The sequence below is a fragment of the Diabrotica undecimpunctata genome, chromosome 7 (genome assembly GCF_040954645.1).
Source record: "Diabrotica undecimpunctata isolate CICGRU chromosome 7, icDiaUnde3, whole genome shotgun sequence".
NCBI lineage: Eukaryota > Metazoa > Arthropoda > Insecta > Coleoptera > Chrysomelidae > Diabrotica > Diabrotica undecimpunctata.
In genome coordinates, this window is record NC_092809.1 from 13,300,355 (window position 1) to 13,321,503 (window position 21,149).

The 21,149-nt window shown below is 33.3% G+C and overlaps 1 protein-coding gene across 1 annotated transcript in view; it reads right to left on the reverse strand.

Moving 5' to 3' along the window:
• Nucleotides 1–1,328: 1,328 nt before the first annotated feature.
• The window catches only part of LOC140444988 (uncharacterized), a 142,654-nt gene continuing 122,833 nt past the window's right edge, over nt 1,329–21,149 (reverse strand). The window contains exon 4 of the mRNA XM_072536746.1: nt 1,329–10,848. Within this exon, the coding sequence (XP_072392847.1) occupies nt 10,791–10,848 (58 nt within the window). The 3' untranslated portion in view covers nt 1,329–10,790. The remainder of the gene's footprint in view (nt 10,849–21,149) is intronic.

Below are 21,149 nucleotides of genomic sequence, written 5' to 3' on the forward strand. Positions count from 1 at the left end.
ACTACAGAGGTATAAACTTGTTAAATACTATGCTAAAACTTACAACTAAAGTTTTGCAAGTGCTAATAAATCAGAGTATAAGTTTAGGAGATGAACAACAGGATTTTCGTAGTGGAAGATCATGTACAGACACAATATTCGTTATAAAGCAAATTACTCAGAAATCACTAGAGCATTTCTGTGTCTGATTGACCTAAAGAAAGCGTTTGACAGAGTAAGACTCAAAGATGTAATCCATCTTCTGTATAATAGAGAAGCTCCCCTAAATATTATAAAAACCATCGAAAACATCTACCAAAACAACAAAATGGAAGTCAGAATAGATGGATAACTTAAGAACCTATAGAAATAGGCAGCGGAATAAGACAAGGGGATGCATTGAGCCCCATGCTCTTCAATTTAATCATGGATGAAATCATAAAAAGCGTTAACAAAGTAAGAGGATACAGAATGGGAAACAAAGAAATCAAAATATTCTGTTACGCAGACGACGCAATATTGATAGCCCAAGATAGTCTGCAAAGACTGGTCCATAGATTTAATATAAGAGCAGAAGAATTTAATATGACAATCTCATCTCAGAAAACTAAAAAAATAGTAGTCAGCAAGCAAAGAACCAACCAGATGTAAAATAGAAATTGATGGCATCAGTATTAAACAAGTAATGGAAATAAAATACCTGGGAATTACACTGACTGTCGATCGAGTACAAAAAGCAAATAGACTGGCAGGATGCCTTAATAACACTATATGGCGAAACAGACACATTAACACTGAGATGAAATCAAGAATTTATAAAGCCACTGTAAGACCAATAATGACATATACCTCAGAAACAAGACCCTGCACAGCCACAACGCAAAGGCTACTGGAAACGGCAGAGATGACAGTACTGAGAAGAATTACAGGAAATACGCTGAGAGATCGAAAGAGAAGTGAAGACATTAAAAGAAAATGTAACGTAGAGTGTATAAATGAATGGACACAAAATAGGAAAAAAAAAAAGAATGGAATAACCACATAAGCAGAATGGAGGAGACCCGTGTCGTCAAAATAGCAAGCAGAATATCTTATAAAGAGGAAGAAGAAGAAGAATAATCTTGCAAATCTCCTCTTTTACGTTCATTAAATGAATAAAAAGATCAGTTACAACTACTGTAGTTTGTAACTTTATACACACTTTGTAAAAATTTCACCAAAAACAATGTTTATTTCCTTACAAAACTAACTGTTTTACATCAGAGAGCAAAACAACTTATATTCATACTAACTTTTAAGTTACTACTGATTTCTGAGTTAAAATGGAAATAAGGAAAAAAAAAACAAAATTGAAAATGTTACAGATTTATTGTTACTACAAGGCTACACCCTAGATATTCACTTTAATAATGATGAAAATATGGCACTTCTTTAGAAGAAGTTTCCGACGCAACAAATACAAAATTCAACATAAAACAAATTTCTAAACAGTTTCAAGGTCAATCGTACTAAAAATATAGGTAACAATTAAAACTTAAAAATACAGTAGTTCACAAGTAGCACCTTATCATTTAAAATCACTTTAATAAAATGTCTTTGGTTGGTTGGTTTAAATTCACACTTATTTCTTGATTGCATGCCGAAACTAAATTTGCGTCAATAGCAATGCGACAGTAGAAAAATACTAGAAGTGGGGGCAAGTGCAGTAGCAGAAAAATATCTTTCTTTCTTTCTTTCTTTCTTAGCTAAATCAATTTGAAGTAGTTTCCTCCATTCCGAGATTTGGTAAAACAACATTGTTTTGCAAAAAAAAACAACTACTATATATTAGATACTCTTCGCCTGTTTGCCGCCACATATTACAATATTCCTATCATTGTTTATCCACTGTTTGTAATGAACTAATACAGTCAAAACTTATCAAATTTTAAAAGAATGGCATCCATATTTGTTATTTACATGCTATAAAGAGACACACTTAAAACGGAACGTCATCGAGAGATTAATTCAAATTGAGCACATTAAAAACTGATAACCGAGTTTTTGTCCTTACCACAATCAACGAATTTAAGAGTTTTGTTGCTTGGTGATGTTAATACAACAGAAGGAACTCTTGGCTGAAAAATTGATTCCTTTTAGAGTAGCAGTGTGCAAAATACAGATTGTCATGATGGTCGCCAATATCCGGATAAGCACTATAAGAAGAAGAATACAACAGAAGATTCGAACCCCGATTGTCAAAGTCCAAAAGCAGAAACAATACCGCGTAGCTACCACTCGACTTGTTACATCAAACATGTAAGTTATATTTACAGTATACTCATTTAGCAAATTCCCATCTATAAACATAAGCACGTGTTGATATTCGCCCTCTCATTCGTCAAGAGGCTATTAAATATAATTTATTGCCTTAAGCCAGATGGATTCTCATGTTTTAAATTCAAATTGTAGCGTGTTGCTTTTTTATTCAAAATGTTTACTTTGTTATGTATCTCTCAGTTAATCAATATTTTATTTTAGCACATTTTCCTTCAATGGAACATTAAATTTTGCTCACAGTGATTAAATTTCAAGAAATGCTTACACTAATAGTTTCAAAAGTAAATATTTTTAAAAATCATATAATATACCTCAGTACGACCCTGTTTGGCTTTTACGTGCGTTTGTTGACAGATGGGAATTTGTAAAACGAATTAGGTATAAGTTGGTACCACACTTGTGTTTGGTAGTGGGAAGGTCACGTGGTCAATAAACCCCGCCCATTAGAAAGATATGTAGGAACTGTTTAGCATAGTTTTTCTTTGTCGCACTGGAGGAACGAATCTATGTTGAAGTGCGCTCAGTCTAGGTGGCAAAGTATGACGATTAAATTAAGTTATAAATAAGGAATCTATGCGACTTTGTAACGTTTAAACGTCACTATGTTTCTTTAAATAACTATTTTATTTCAATTTCTTTCGATTATATTTTTATTTTACTATTTTTATTCTAAAAATAGTTGGCGTTCAACTCTTCGCTCAATATCCTATGTAACTTTTATTTTTCCCTATATTCAAACCCCATTATGTTCTATGCGATAGACATATATACATTTTTATGGTACACTTCAGTCGACAAACGTTATTTGTCAGTTTGCAACTCTTCACTTCTGACATGTCAGTTTAACTTCAACGCACAAGTAGGGAATGTGTTTTTATGAATATCTTTTATCTATTTAATATACGTATGGACACTTCAATTCAATAGAAGGGGAATTATTTTTTTGTCTTTATTTAATGTGGATTTTTTTCCGACATTCGTTTATATTGTTAAAACTTCTCTGGGGTAAGTTGGCAATTCTTCGTATTTAATATTTAATCAATATTCAGTATCTTTTTTGGTAATTTTTTATATCTTTTTTATAAATGTTGTTTTATTCATCACCTACACCATGCGTTTCTTTTAAAGTTTTATTTTTCAAATACTATTCCTATATGAAGTTAGAATCTTTATAATTTAACTATTTCATTTAATAATAATTACATTCATTTAATCCTTGCCAATTTGCTATTTTCTATATTGTAATTATTATTTGCAATCTTCATAATATGGCAAGGAAATATTTTATAACGTATGCAGTCGCTAACTCAAGGATTATTATTTTAGTTTTTTTGGCCCGCTTGGTATTTTTCTTCACCCCTTGCTCGGGAAGGACCTCCCCTAATATCATAAGGTCGACCATACGGACTAATATACTGCAGTAGGTGGCCGCTGCTATGAAAACTCCATATATCCCTGAAGTATAATTCCCACCAGTCCATTCCAGTATCTGAAACTAGCAACTGTAGTAGCTGTATTCTACAATCCATCCAACCAACATTTGGAGTCACTAACGAGTAATCCTGTCCAACTGCTTGAAGCCAACAATATTTGCCTTAAGTATCAAAATTTTTGTAAAGCTATAGGCAAGATTTGCTTTATTTTTAATTCAATATTAAAATTTGATTAGATTATTTTTGTACAATAAATATTACTAGTTAATATCTTGGTTTATTTGTCCCAGTCAAACTCATTTTTCAGATTTACTGTTAAGATTACATGACTTCTCGATAACTTTCAGAGGTAGTTATATTGTTACCCAATGGCATCCACAGTTTCTGATGGGTCGTTCGATAGTTACAACTTTACTTAGTAATAAGTCATTTACTCAACACACTACACAAGAGGATTATTCCGGTTATAACTGAAAAGGAATAATAACGCTTAGAGCAAACAAGACAACCATTATCTCAGTGGAATCAATTAAAGACTGCAAAATAAACAGAAGATACTAAACAATACTAGCGTGTATTAAATTAAGAAAGATCAGAAGCTTGTCAAAATTAGTGAAAACTTATTAGAAGGACTAATTCATTTTAAATGACAAATGACTCGGATATCAATTTTTGAAATGTGTGCAATCCTATTACTTTTAAAAATATTCTGAGTCATTTTGATTACAAACTATCATTTTTAGTGTGTTCTTACAAAAACGTAAAAATATTTTAGAAAATCCTATACTAATTGTTAGGTCCTTACAAAAATTGACGTATCTAGTAAATAGGCAAACGAAAATAGTATATAATGTGTATTAAAACGTTCAAAAATTAAGATGTTTTTAAGAAAAAAAATATACATTTGATTTTGGAACAATAAATGAAGTAAATAACCCTGGAACATCAGCAAGAATTGTTGTAGAGTCTAAACTATTTGATAGAACACACAGAAATGCATGTGTAATTATTATTTTGTTACTAAAAAGATTAATTTCCTATTTTCGTTTGCATATATCACAAATAAATTTTTTTAAAAACATTAGAAATTTTATATATAAAAAATCGCCTTCTTCTTACGTGTGCCAAAACGTCACCTAATCTGGGAAGATATTTTTAAGGATAGGTATCGTTTCATAATTTACTGATTGTTTACACCTAATTATGTTATTCAAAGTACATAAAAATGTCTGTACATAAAAGTATTTTGACCTAGAGGCTATTTGCTTTAAATACAAAAATTACACAGGCATTTTTTTATTCAATTTTTGTTTGTGGTTGCTTCTAGCCGATGCTCGACATATACCGAAGTCAAACCCTTCTATAACAGTCGAATAATAAAAAATTTCGCATATTGAAATTGTGGAATCATAAGGAGAAAGGAATTTAATAATATATGACTAGACCGTTGTTAAAATTTATCACAGAATTTTAATTTTTTAAATCACTAGCGTACAAAACGGTCTTATAAAAATTTCCTATTTTAGTCAGATGATCTATATTTGTATGTATTTCAGAAACTAAGTAGGCGCGCGGTTATAGGCCCAAATTATAAATAAAAAAAAGATTCCTTTATGCAATCTTCTGCTGACTTTTACCGTATATGAGTATGACAATAGTAAGATATATAATGTCATTTAATATTCACATTTTACTCTTTTCATATTTTTATCCCCCTCAAATATTGGGTAGATACTAAAATATACAGTACGGTCATGTTAATCCGAATCCAAGATCGTCCGAACGGGCTCGCGCGACTCACCCCTGCCTCCCCCACGATTGAATCAACATGACGAACATCGGTTTTTACTTTCCTTGCCCACCTACATATTATTTAGTTCTGTTAGTGCTTTCGTATCACGATGGCTCCACGTAAACACGTGACTTTGTCTACCGATCAAAAGACCAAAATTCTCAAGTTGATACAGCAAGCAACTAGCTACAGTTTCATTTCAAAACAGTTCGGTATTGACAAATCTACCATTACGGACATTAAGAAGAACAAAGAAAAGGTCGAAACGTTCGTCAGCGAAACGGAAAGGGGTCCAGGGAAGAGGAAAACCATCAAACCCCCCGAATAGTGCGTTGTTCATGTGGTTGCGGAGGAAGCTTGTTCCGGTGAGTGGTGAAATGTTGTGTGAAAAAGCCCGTCATTTCCATCGTGAAATGTCACCAAATCACCAAGCTTTTAGCGCATGTAAGGGTTGGTTGGACAACTTCAAACGACGTCATAGAGTTAGACATCTCAAAATTAATGGTGAGAAACTTTCGAGTAATGCCGACGGCATCGAACCATTAAGAACTGCATTTGAAGAACTTTCGACATCTGAGCAAATTTACAATGCAGATGAAAGTGGGTTATTTTGGCGCAAGTTACCAGACCACACATTGGTGTCATCTCAAGAAAAGAACGCTCCTAGTCGAATAATTATGAAAGAATGAATCACCTTTATGCCTTGTGCAAATGCTTCAGGGACTCACAAACTTCGTTTGCGTGTTGTGGGGACGGGTAACAAGCCTCGTGCATTTAAATCTGTGTTCTTCCCGTATGATATCGAGAGCAAAAAAGCGCATGTGTGATAAGAGTTTTGTTCTCGGATTGGTTCAAAACTGAATTCGTCCCTGATGTTCTTCGTCATCTCGTCTCGACAACTGCCCTGGTTATCCATCCGCTAATAAAGGATTTGGTAGTAGCTTTGAAGAAAGTTAATCTCAAGGACGTCGTTTTCAATTTGGCAAATTGTTGGTCATCTATTTCACAACGTTTGATTCAAATTTCTTGGAAAAACTTGAGCCCAAGCTGTTGACCACTCTTCATCCAACGAAAAAGACATCATTTTAAGGCACCTTGTCGCTTAGCTTGCTCAAGACAGCGGGCATCAGGTGGCTGTGACAAAGAAATTGACACCCAAGAAATGCTCACGGATAAAGAAATTGTAAGTGTCATTCAAAATGAAGAAACGGAAGAGGAGGATGTCGATGATGAACCACCTGCTTCAAAAACTTCTGCTGCTGAAGCTGTTAAAAGCCCTGAACACGGTCATCAGTTGGACAGAAGACAACCTCAACAGCAGCGAGGAGATCATGATGCTGAGGCGTATAATAGACAGAGCGTTTGATCACCACGTCATATTTGTATAATATAATATTTTATTAATATACAGCATTTTTAGTCATTTTTATTACGTTTTTGCAATTTTTCTTCTCCTATAAAAAAAGTCATAGGTAATTCGAACGATGCGATCATCCGAACAACCCGTTTCCCCGATTCCGTTCGAATTAACGCGACCGTACTGTATCCACATCTACGGAAAAACGCGTGAAAAGCTTGAGCACCACGTGATAATCTTTCCGGCAATATATTAATTGTCCAAAGGATCGTAAAATAGCAGTAGAGGGGTAGGAGGCTGGTCTTACGATCACGAGTGGTTCACAAGTAATTGTTTAGTAGCCCTCTTCTTTGACTGTGAATCGATTATAGACACAAATTTTAATATATGTCGTGTTAATAATATTGTAGATCTTTCTGTACTATAAGAAACTTTTTGAACATTTTCTTATGATTCCACAAATTCTTATAAGCAATAACTCATTAAAAGACGTTGATATGTTGTACAAGATGTTACAGAAAAAACAGTTGAAAACGAAAAGTATACATGATCCAGGCAGTGACAACATGTGATTTAATTGAAGCAAGTTAGTTGGTCTTTTAACTACTGGTTTACCATGCAATCTCTTAATCCAGATTATGATTATGTTTTACCTACTCTCCAAATAAAATGTTAAATTTTCTTACAAGGGTACTTTCGGTTATCGCTATCGTATCTTGTTAAACTCATAACAGTGACATAATGTACAGATTCTATAATAAAATATTCAGTTCAATATTTCTTCATTTTACTTTCTAGATTTCCCACCTACTGATAGTATAGTTAACCAATTGGACGAGAGTATTCTAGGAAGTTTGAAATCAGACGAGTTCTCTTGCAAGGGAATTAATTCTTTACCTTGGATTCTATATGATTAAACTCTTGAAAAAACTCTAATTCTCAGGTGGAATTTAATTCATAAGACATAAGAACATAAGCAAGCTGGATTCCATATTAACGAGGAGATAAGAGCAGAACATCTCGAACCTGGTAACAGAGAATATTATGTTGTATAAGCGTCACATGTTTGTTATTTTTCTTCAAATAATTATTTTATTCCAATTTCTGTTGATTTTATTCGTTTGTTAACTTTCTTCTAAAAATAGTTGGCGCGCAACTCTTTTATCAACTAAATACTTTGTGTAATCTTTATTCTTCAATTTTAATTTCCACTTGTTTCGATTCTATACACGATTCTATTCTATGCCATAAACACATCAAAAATTTCTATACTCTACAAGTCGATAAATACTATTTGTCAGTTGGCAAATCTGATCTGCCATGTCAGTTTTACGTCAATGCAGAAGTAGGAAATGTGTTTTTATCTATTTAAAGAGATGTTTCAGTCCCAAAATTCATTTATATTTAAATCTGTTCTGGGGTGAGTACATATTGATATGTTTCCATATCTGTAGTTGATAATTTTTTACAGATCTGTCTTATTTTTGACATTTTTTTAAACATAACCTCCAAGCGAAGAATACATATTAGTGGCGAACCAACTTTATGTAGAGGAAAGACTTGTGACACAGGCGAAAAGGGCTGGAATAGGATGGTTGGTACATCTGAAGTACATGACCGAATACCGATGTGCAAGAAGAGTATATCGGTAAATATCAGAAGGAAGATACCTACGAGATCGAGTAATTAGACGTCTGAATGTCGTAGAAAACGATCTCCGGAACATAATAACAAAATAATGAATCAAGACGATTGGAAGAGCGTGGTTCAGCAGGCCTGGGTTCTATAAGGGCCGTAGTATTGTTAATTAAATCAAATTTGTCCTACTAATTAACTAAATGGACTGCTCTAAGCTGTGAGAAAACTACAGATATGACAGACAACCGAATGGTTGATATATACGACTAGTTCTAAAGACTCTCTCATCACGCCAATGAGTGACACCTGATGTAAGCGTACACATTAGATTGTACAACAACAGTAACTTTAAAAACGGGCTTCAAACGTACATAAAAATGTATGTTTTTACTGTTTAGAATACAACACCTTGTACAAAAAATCAACCTTCACATATTGATTTTTCTTTTTTATACCCGATCACAACTTCAGTCTATAAAATGTGATGACTTAAATCCTAAATTATATTTGTTTTATTATAAGTGAATTAGCTAATACGTATGACCTAAGATTACAAACATCGATGCCGTACAAAAACGTTAAAAAATATCTAAACCAAAAAATAATAAACAGCAGCCATACGATAGTATCAAAAATATATTTTTCGAAACGAATATTGGGATAATAATGAAAACATATTCTCGTTTTGTCTTAGCGGCTACTGTCGGTCGGTTTCGTATATTGAATTGATTTTGCGCGATAGCAAAGTATTAAATTTTTACGAGGTTTGTCCCAAAAGTATCTGATCTTCGTTCCTAACTTCGCGTAGAAACGTTTCAAAGGGATAGAGCGTACTCAGTACCTGTTCAAAGAAGTTTTCATATATCGAATTGCCAACGAATTTGTAATAAGTTTAACTTTAAACTCGACAAGTGCGGAAACTATTCATACGATGTAAAAATAATTTGAGGATAAATTAATGAGATACACACGTAGATAAAAAAATGATCTACTTAGATGTCGACTTGGGCAAAGTTATTTTGTAACGATTCAAAAAACTTATAAAGTTTTAATTTACGTATTAAAAATTCCATTCTGTATAAGGCTTTAATTCTGCGTCTTCCACTTATATATTCGAACGTTAGTTTGTAACGATGTGCATCGCCAGCTACCGCCGTCAGCTTACCCCCGCTCTATACGCTCGCACTTCCACCGCTAAATTCCACTTCCACCGATAGGCGCTGGATATGCAAGACAGGCAACTGTAGGAACTGAGTGTTGATCCGCTTCTGCTAGAGTGTTGATCTAGTGGAAGCTCCCGAACCCAGTGTTAGAGTGCTGATCTGAGAAGGAACCGTTCCGTGACTAAGTGTTGATTAGTCACTTCTCGCTCCTATTTGAAATATCCATGTGACAAGGATTGATGTTTTATAAATTAACCTCTTTCATTTTTATTTTCATTCTTGATGAGTTTAAGACTTTGGGACTTTGTAGACAAATCAACACATTATACGAAACTTTACAACAATGGTGGTCATTTTACCTATTTTAACAGCATTTTCCTTTTAATATTTTGCAAAAATAAAACCACGTTATTATGTTTAAGCGTTTTTTACTAGTTTTAATTAAGGGCGTGGTCCCATTTTTCCAAAAACTGTCATTGATACATTTAACATTCTAGCAACCAAAGAATTTCTAATATTTTTAGATAAATTTTGATATGATAAAAGTTTAAGGGTGCAATTTTTAACGTAACTTATTAAGTATCAACAAAAAAAACTTGTAGCAGTACGTAACAAGCTAAGTAAACTGTATTTAGTCAACAATAAGATGTTTTACAAGAAGTGCCAGCACTTTCCTAAAAGTATTCAAGATTCAAGGTTGAAAAATAAAATTATATGATTGGAAATTTTTCTTTCATTTAATAGATACTACAATTAACATACACAAAAGTAATGGAATTAAAAATTCTTTAGTCCCTAGAACTGTATTGCCTTTTTTGTTACTTATTCACCTCCTTCTCATTAACAGGTAGTCCCAACTCGTGTTTTATCTAGACAAGGACTTCGAATCGTCAATATTTTTCTATCTCGAACCATCTATTTTAAACGATAATTTTGTTGTCAATTTTTTTAACCAATATTTGGTAACCGTCGATTCGGATTCAGGATTTTTCTTTAATCTACGCTTCACACAACGCCGTTTTTATAAAAATGATTTTTTTCCAATAAACTCAAGTCAATAAAATATTTACATATTTACAGATAGTAAGATCTTCATTTTAGTCATAATGCTAATCGCCTGGATGTTCTGGACACGATCTATTAACTTCGAACCATTGATCTATACACCTAAAAAACAAATAAAATATACGATTAGTGTTTCAAAATCTACAGACATTGAAGTCAAAGAACTAAACATACATTTAGCTTTGTATTGTATATATACTTTCAAATATACTGATGACCAAAAAAATGCAACAACTAGGACAAATATTTTACATATAATAATATACATTATAATATTCTTATTATTTGATAACATTATAATCAAATTTTCAACGTCATTATCGTCAAAAAACTAATAATACGTAGCTCCTGCTTAATTTTCTATACACTCAGTTACTCTATGCGTCTACGGAGGATGTATTAGTTATTGCTCTGGAAACCTCATTATTGCCCCAAATTGGCAGCATTACTCCTTTGATGATCTATGAGAGTTCATACAAAAGTGGGCAAATATTTTAGAAAGTCGTGCCACGAAAGGAAATGAAAATATGGATATTCTTTCTTAAAAAATTATGCCAAAAACAATAAAGCATTTCGTTTCAACTCTATTTCAATGTCAATTTTGTCAAAGGGCTCATAAAATATCACATTGTACCAAATTTCTCAATCTTAGTGTGAAACAAAGAACCAAAGAGGCAAAAAGTCATAGGAATTGCTTGAACTGTTTACATCCAGGTCATATCCTGATGTTAAAACAGTAGTTAAATAACGTTGACTGGGCTTCAGTTGTTTTTTCTCAAAACAGCAACAGAGTTAGCTCAATTTATTACCGAAATGTATGTAAAGTTAACTTAAATTGATTTTCCAATAAAAAAATCACGAACTCATAGTAAAGCTTCAATTTCTTGGTTTGATGATGAACTAATAGTAATCCGAGAAAATCTTTCCACAGACAAGATAATTGCTGATATTACAAAAGAATATAGCGAGTATAAACAGTTTAAGAAGCACTATAAATCAACAATATCATTAAAGAAAAAACTGGCTTATAAGAATTTCTTTTCCAATTCAGAAAAGGAAAGTTATAAATTATCACAGAAATAAATTCCAAAGTAAAAAAGTCTGTCCAAGCGTGATTACATCAAACGATTTCAATAATTACTTTACTTCAGTAGCTAAACATAGAAGTTCTTATAATTCCACAAATGAAAATGTAGCCATAGATTTTTTGAAAGATGTACACTCTCTTTGCAATTCTTTATTTTATTACCTGTTAGTGATACTGAAATCAGGAATGTTTCGCATAGATTGAAAAATTCACACTGCACGAATTTTTATTTCTTAAACAAAAAAATAATTGTGGAAACCATCGATATAATTATTGTAAAATTAATTATAAAAAAAAGAGGTTTAATCCTTTGTAAGTAGGTATATTTAAAAAACCCTTAGAAGGGATACATTAAAATAACAAACGTTTTCGGAATAATAAGTCCATCATCAGGTTCAAAGCAGCTTAACATGCCTGAGCCACCAAAATATTAGGATAAAACCCTTTACAGAAGTTAAAGTTACCAAAAAATGTACATATTGTTGTTAAAAATGAAGGATGTGTTCTGTGCTCTGTGTTCAAGAGCCATGACCTCACCCTAGAAACAAAAATAAGGCTCCTTAAATGTTACGTGTACTCAGTGCTTCCGTACAGAGTAGAAACGTGGAGATTGAAGGCGGAAATATCAAAACTTTTGAGCTATGGTTGAACGAAGAAGTACTGCGGAGGATGAACACAACCGCAGATTTGGTCAACATCGTGAAGGTCGTAAGCTGCAGTACTTGGGGCATTTATGAGAAATCAAGGCAGATACGAGCTACTTTAATGCATTTTGCAAGGTAAAATTGAAGGAAAAAGGGCCCCAGGACGAAGAAGAATAACCTGGCTAATCTGAGAGCATGGTATAGAAAGACCTTAACACAGCTATTTTGTATAGTAACCAACAAAGTCATCATAGCCAGAATTATCGCCAACGTTCGAAATGGACAGGCACCCTAAGAAGAACAAGAAGTGCATTCAACAACATGGCCAAACTCTTTAAAAGCCACAACCTTAATCTGGAGAGGAAAGTAAGGCTCCTACGATGTTATATCTTCTCGATATTATACTACGGAGTTGAATCCTGGACACTCACTGAAGCGATGGAGAAAAAACTTAAAAGGAGTAAAAGCCTTCGAGATGTGGCTATACAGAAGAATCCTAAAGATATCATGGAAGGTCAAGATAACCAAAGAGACTGTACTACGAAGAATGGGGAAAGAAAGAGAAGTATATACGATTAAAAGGAGAAAGTTAGAATATCTCGGACACATAAGTAATGAGAAACGGCACTAAATGCAAATTACTGAAAATAATCCTTCAACGCAAAGTATTCGGAAAGCGAGGAATTGGGAGAAGAAGAATATTATGGTTAAAAAAACTGAGGAAATGTTTCTCCACACCAACTAATCTATTTAAAGCATCAGTTAATAAAATAATTATAGCCAGAATGATCGCCAATATTCGAAACGAATAGGCACCAAAAGAAGAAGAAGAATTATGAAGATGATTAATTACCGACCCCTTCAAAATTTGTAACGCTATTTAATTTTGCAAGAGTTTCCTAGATTCCTCTTCAACACATCATTATCTTGACACAAAAAGATGATCACAACTAACAGATAAATATATATCTACTTTTGGTTTTGATCACATCTTCAAATACTTTTCTTCTATTATATTTTGTACAACTCCACCATATAATATAGTAATCGTAGCTCAGATATGTAGTATATATACAGACGAATGTTGAGGATTCCATGGGTACAAAGAGCTACTAATGTTGAGGTACTTCGTCGCATGTGTAAACAAAAAGAATTACTAAGAATAATCAAATAGAGGAAAATGCAATACTTGGGTCATGTGTTGAGAGGCGAAAGATATGAATTACTTCAATTAATACTAGAAGGAAAAGTACAGGGCAAAAGATCAGTAGGAAGACGCCAGAACTCGTGGCTGAAAGACCTAAGGAGATGGTTCGACCGCTCATCCGCAGAGATCTTTCGCGCAGCAGTTTCCAAAACTACAATTGCCATTTGGAACGCCAACCTTCGAAAGGAGACGGCGCAATGAGAAGAAGAAGCTCAGATATAATTGTTTTACATTTCTGTGAAAACAAAACCTATCGTATTCTAAAAACTATCTTACTATTTTTAGAACAATCGTTACCTTTACAAAATCAATTCCCTTACACATATATAGTTAAATAGAATAAACAACAAAATATTCAATACCGTACACACCTAGGACAACAATTTGGATATTTGTATCTCAGCCAACGAATTGTTATTTATAGCGTGACAGATTAAGAAATTAAATTAATTTGATGGCGTAGAAAAAAACGACGCAGTTGAGAACGATACACAAAGAAATCACCGCTCTTAGAACAATAAGGAAATACGTGAGTATAATAAAGCGGTAATTGCATTGTGTACAAAACACAATACGTACAGAATACTTCACTGGATTCTGCTAGACAATGTGTTGAAATATATAATTTACTTTGTGAAATACAATTGTAATATTATCAAGTTATTATCAATGAAATGTGTGGTATAAAATTGAAAGTCTATAAAAACGAGAAAAGTAAAGGCCACAATAATAACCTATATCACTCTATTGTTTTATTTTATTGTTAACAACATAAAGATCTGCCAAGTTTAACATTTTAACGATCTAACATAACTAAGACGAAAAACTGACCAAATTTAACGAAATATGACATACGAGAGATCTATATATTGTTAAATAATATTAATCCGTTAATCGATGACATAGAGTAGAAAACCCTTGCAAAACTGTATTGAATTTTGTTATGGCTAGCTAACTTTTTTCAGCATTTATAGGCTGATTTGCCGAAGTTGACGTCTCAATGATCAATGGTCGAGATAAAAAGTCTAAACCAGGGATGGGGAAACTTTTTCTTTCGCGTGCCAATATTTACTAAGAAAGAAATACAGTGTGGCGCACCGAAAACGAAACAGAGGCATTTACTGGCAGATGATTCCTTTTTTGAAAAAACGCTCGGACCCGTCGATTTTGTTTTCGAGGGGGACACAAAATTGGCATAAAATCACTTTAACATTTGCAGCCCCTTAAGCGGGGGTGGCATCATCCCTAAAATCTTAAATGAAAAGGGCGGTCGAATGATCCATTTGAAAGGTCTTTCAACTCCCTTTATAATGATGTAAAATTCATGTATTCAATTCAGTAGTTTTGGAGATTTATTGATTTAAAGTTTAAAGTAGACTTTAATAGGTACATCAAATTAGTTTGTACTTCTTTCAGAAGAAATTTGAGTAAAAGCATTTTCTTGATAAGTAAATGCTTTTATTTACTACGCCCATGGTTTATTAATAATAAAAATAGCAATTGAAGTGTACTTTGTGACAAAAAAAGTTGTTTCTTGAAGAAAGATAAGTAGAGAATGCCACGTACTTATTTTAAATAGGAAATAGTACATTAGTTTGCGATTGATTTGACCAATCTTTGTTGTTAAAATATCATTTATTGCTTTATACATAAATTAACCATGGTATATTCCACGGCAGAAAGGGTTGAAATTATTGAAATATTTTTCGGAAATAATCAGTGCGCTAATAGAACAGCACAAATTTTTAATGAGCGACATGAGAACAATAATGTGCACCGAAAATATGTTCTAGAACTTGTAGCTAAATTTCGGAAAACTGGATCAGTCGCCAATAAAAAACGTAATATTGAAAATCCTATAAGGAACGAAGCAACAGAAGTGGGGGTTTTAGGGCAAGTTATTGTAGATCCTACATTAAGTACCCGCAAATTGCAAACTTCGTGTGGTGTTAGTCGACGTACTATCCAACGGATTCTAAAGGCCCATAATTTTCATCCGTATAAAATTCACCTTGTACAAGAACTTAATGAAGACGATTTTGATAAGCGATTAGAATTTTGTGAAGTTATGAGTGAACGAATTACAAACGATGAACAATTTTTATTTAACATTTGCTTTTCCGACGAATGTTCCTTTTTTTTTTAATGGCGAAGTAAATCGTCATAATTGTCGATATTGGTCGGACTCTAATCCCAGAATTTACCATGAGGTACACACACAGCAGCCACAAAAATTAAATGTTTGGGCTGGCATTTTTGGCGATCATTTGGTTGGTCCTTTTTTCTTACCTGGAAATTTGACTGGTGAAATGTATTTGGAATTACTGCAAAATGCCATAGATCCTGCGCTAACAGATATAATTGAAAATCAGAATGATGGTCGATACGTTGAGAATATGTTGATGTTCTAACAGGATGGTGCCCCACCACATTACGCACTAAGAGTTCGGCATTATTTAGATCAGACCTTTCCAGGTCAATGGATTGGTAGAAGAGGTGCCGTTGAATGGCCCCCAAGATCGCCAGATTTATCACCTTTGGATTTCTTTTTGTGGGGTTACTTAAAAAGCAAAATCTATGCTACTCAGCCAACATCCTTAGAAGATTTACGACAAAGAATTGTGAATGAGTGCCATCAAATTACTCCTCAAATATTGCAAAATGTCCGGCAACGTTTTCAGCAAAATCTTTATTATTGCATGGAAAGTAATGGTGGCCATTTTCAACATTTACTCGGCTGACAGGTCAGTTCATTCTTTATTTTTTAACAACTTTGCTGCTATGTATTGATCTCCTCTTACGATGATGTATTTAAACTTTAAATCAATAAATCTCCAAAACTACTGAATTGAAGTACATGAATTTTACATCATTGTAAAGGGAGTTGAAAGACCTTTTAAATGATGGATCATTCGACCCCCCTTTCCATTTAAGATTTTAGGGATGGTGCCACCCCCGCTTAGGGGGCTGCAAATGTTAATGTGATTTTATGCCAATTTTGTTTCTTCCTCGATAACAAAATCGACGGGTCCAAGCGTTTTTTTTAAAAAGGAATCATCTGCCAGTAAATGCATCTGTTTCGTTTTCGGTGCGTCACCCTGTATATTGCGGGCCAAGCTGCTGCATTTTTGGTTGTTATTTGCTGAAATAAAAATATTAATTTTTTGAAACACTTCTATTGTGCAATATTACAAAATAAACGATTGAAACACAAAAGCAATCGTATCTAATTTTTAGCTGTAAAGCAGAAGGTAGAGCAGAATTAGACTTTGTGGGGATATGTGACATGTGGAACTATTTTTGTTTTTGCATGACTTCGTCATAATTCGGCTATATATATATATATATATATATATATATATATATATATATATATATATATATATATATATATATAATAACGGATTGATTACGGCTGTCGCCGCTTCTCCGCCCCCAAATTCCATCTTTTTCTGTCATATGCAGTTGCCTCTCCTAAGTCTCTTGCCGCCAATCAAATATGCAATCATTAAAATTCAAATAATTCAAAATAAATATCAAATGTACGATTGGTAAAGAAAATAAAATCAAATAATTCAAAAGCAGTAAATATCCACTAACTACGATCAATCAATAAATCAAATTTATATTCTCTGGAAAAATTGTCAAAATACTTTCAAATTCCCTCAATGTTATATGTTTTTATCTCTGGATCACCTGTACTTATTCCAGATCTCTTTCCCTTCCTTCAAATGTAAAGCTGCGATATTTTCAAGCCCCACGTTGGGCGCCAGTTATCGTGATATTTAAAGTCTTGGTGCGCCCAGCAATAATTAGCTAATTAATTTTTTTGATTAATTAAAATTATTTAAATGATATGATTATGACTCTATCACAATTTTTAATTCTTTTATCTCAGGGTTAAATTCGTGCTTCAATATCTATGCTATTACATGTGAAAGGTAAGGTCCAGAGAATACCGGAATAATAAAAAACACATATGATCTAACACTATATATTGAAATAAAAATAATGAAATAATTCACACTCAAAAGTTTTCAATAAACAAATCTCATATAATGATTCTCAAAAATTTTGTTCTACATACGAGAATAATCAAATTAAATGGTACAAACAATATTAATTGAAATCTCAAAATTCCGAACTATTCTAACTCTCCTAATCAAAATATTTATATCCTTTCTAAATTAAGTGTAAAAATTGTGTTATCAATAAAAGAAAAAAACTGCAGAAAACAAAATATCTCTCTCTGATGATGAGTGGTCCAAATCCTTGTTCCTTATAGACTGTATTATCTCCTCTCAACCGCTCCCTATGTAATCAGCAATCTTACACCGATTGTTGCAAGTATATCGTCCTTAATGATCTCCTTCAAAAGCACAAATCATTCAAATTATGATAGCCTTTTCTCCTCTCGATAAACTGAATCTCTCGTTGGCCCGAGTGAAAAATGACTCTTGGAATATCTTCTCTTTACGATAAACTGAATCTCTCGTTGGCCTGAACAGTGACTCTTGGAATATAAGTAGAGAAATATGACTTACAATATTTTGCTGCTTCAGCTCCTGTCAGATACACTAACTCCACAAAAACTCACCAACATTCAACACTACTGCTTGCTACATTTCAGGAACCGCCAGAGAACAATCCCTGTTCCTCTTACAGACTTGGAAACCAACTGACCCTATCTTTTCTCTCTCCTCAATCTCGCTAAACTTTCTCCCACACACTTATCCCACCTTTTTCAATCTCCGCCAATCACAACTCGTCACAATTCCCCCATTTCTTCATTTCGATAACAAACAAATTTTTACCTATAATTATAAATTTCCTAAAACTTATTTACAAATAATATTTTTCTATAAATCTTAAAAACTAACAAAAACCTCTTTCTATAATCCCTTCTATTGTCTTTAATCACTGCATTAATGGATTTTGAAAAACCCCGTTCAATTCTTTGGCTTTCACTTAAACTTATGCGGGTCACTCAAGTATAACAAAGAAATGATTGATGTAAAGCTTACATTTTGTTTGGTACAGGTAATTCAAGGATTTAATAACTTTCCTTCTCCGAAATGTTTGTTGGATATTATCCTACTTATCTGAATTATTTTAATGTTTTTGAACTTTGAAATATTTTTAAACAAACCAATATTTTTCTCGATTTTACATATCATAACAATATATATATATATATATATATATATATATATATATATATATATATATATATATTTGGTCTTATAAAATTCCAATTTACTGCTTTTAAAAAAAAGTTGCTAACTCCTCTGCTAGGAAAAAGAGAACTCACCCCAGAGAGTAACAATATACAATACAATAGTGATACCGATGTTACTGTATGCGAGTGAGAATTTAACAATAAAAAACACAATAATACGTTAAATGCCGTGGAGATGAAACGAATATGTTGGGGAATTTGGACTAGGTGGCAGAAACGACAGAGGAGATAGACTTGTGGATTTTTATCAAAATGAACATTTTGCAATAATGAACACATTGTTTCAACTACCCGACAGAAGATTATACACTTGGAGATCTCCTGTAGACAACAAAGACCACATAGTCAGAAATCAATTAGACTATAATATATTAGTCAAAAATAGATACAAAAACTCAATTAAAGCAGTAAAAGCATACCCCGGAGCAGATGTCAACTCAGACCATAACCCGCCGATAGCTAGAATGCACGTCAAACTCAAAAAGATTTAAATACCTAAAAATAAATCAACGTTTGATTATACAAAATTAAGAAAAAGAGAAATACATCAAAAAGTGATTCAAAAAGCGAGCACACTATGGGATACTCAAAGATGATAATGGTAAACTCATTGCATTGGAGACATCAAAGATAAACTAAGATTTTGGCAAGAATACATAATGAAACTACTCGACGATGATAGAATGATACAAGAAGAACAACAGGAACAAACAGGACCGAAAATAATAATGTGCGAATTAGAACAGGCATTTAGAAATGCAAAGACCGCAAAATCAGTAGGCCAAGATCAGATACCCATTGATTAATATACTAATTAAATGCATTGATGAAGAAACACTGCATATACTTTTAGATCTGTTCAGCAAAGTATACACAACAGGAGTAATACCCGAAGATGGGTTGCTGTCCACGTTTATAACACTACCAGAGTCAGTACATGCGAAAGAATGCTCCCAGTATTTAATAAGTATCCACTTAAGATATTTCTCAAAATAATACATAGAAGACTATACAAAAAAAAAAAAATAGAAGAAGATATAGATGACACCCAGTTTAGATTCAGATGAGGACTAGGAACGAGAGAGGCTCTGTTCACTTTTAACGTTCTCGCGCAAAGACGACTAGATATGAACCAGGATCTCTATGTCTGCTTTATAGATTATCAAAAGGCTTGATAGAGTACGACATCAGAAACTCGTAAAACTGTTAAAAGAAAAGAATGTGGGTAGTCGAGATATACGGGTTATTGTCAATTTGTACTGGTATCAAAAAGCAAAGGTTAAAATCGAAAATGTCAATACAGAAACTATAGAAACCAAAAGAGGTGTTAGACAGGGTTGCGTGCTGTCCCCACTGTTATTCAATCTGTACAGCGAAGCAATTTTTAAGGAAGCAATATCAGAGGAACAACAGGGTACATCAATAAATGGAAAAATCTTGAACAACATAAGATTCGCAGACGACACCGCTGTTTTTGCAGACAGTCTAGACGTTTGCACTGCAACGCTTAGTAAATATATTACATCAAGTCAGTATAAAATATGGACTACAAATGAACGTTAAGAAAACCAGCGCATGATTATATCTAAGTAACATACAGTAGGAAGGCTAGATATCGAGACAAGACAAGCATTTATAAAAATGAAAAGAATGTTTGTTAATCGAGACCTCCCCTGGAGCTGAGGATAAGAGTCTTAAGATGCTACGTGTTCTCGACTTTGTTGTATGGAATGGAAAGCTGGACACTAAAAGGGGTTATTTAAAGAAGTTGGAATCATTTGAGATGTGGTGCTATAGAAGGATTTTGAAAATACCATGGACCCAACGAGTTACAAATGCAAAAGTGTTTTAAGAAGGCTATAAAAGGATTACAAGGTCATAAAGCACATCAAAACAAGAAATCTGGAATATTTAGGCCACATTACCAGAGGTGCGAAATATGAGATATTAAGGCTCATAATGCAAGGTAAAATCAAGGTTAAAAGATCCATAGGAAGACGAAGTATTTCCTGGCTAAGAAACTTAAGAGAGTGGTATAGTTGCAGGTCAGTAGATCTTTTCAGAGCAGCCACCAATAAGGTACGGATAGTTGTGATGATAAGCCAACCTCCGATAGGAGAAGGAACTACAAGAAGAAGAAGTGGAGACGAGGAACCTACGAATGGGATAATTGAGGATAATTAGGAGAATGCCCAATCAACAACCATTAATGAACAAAATAACAAA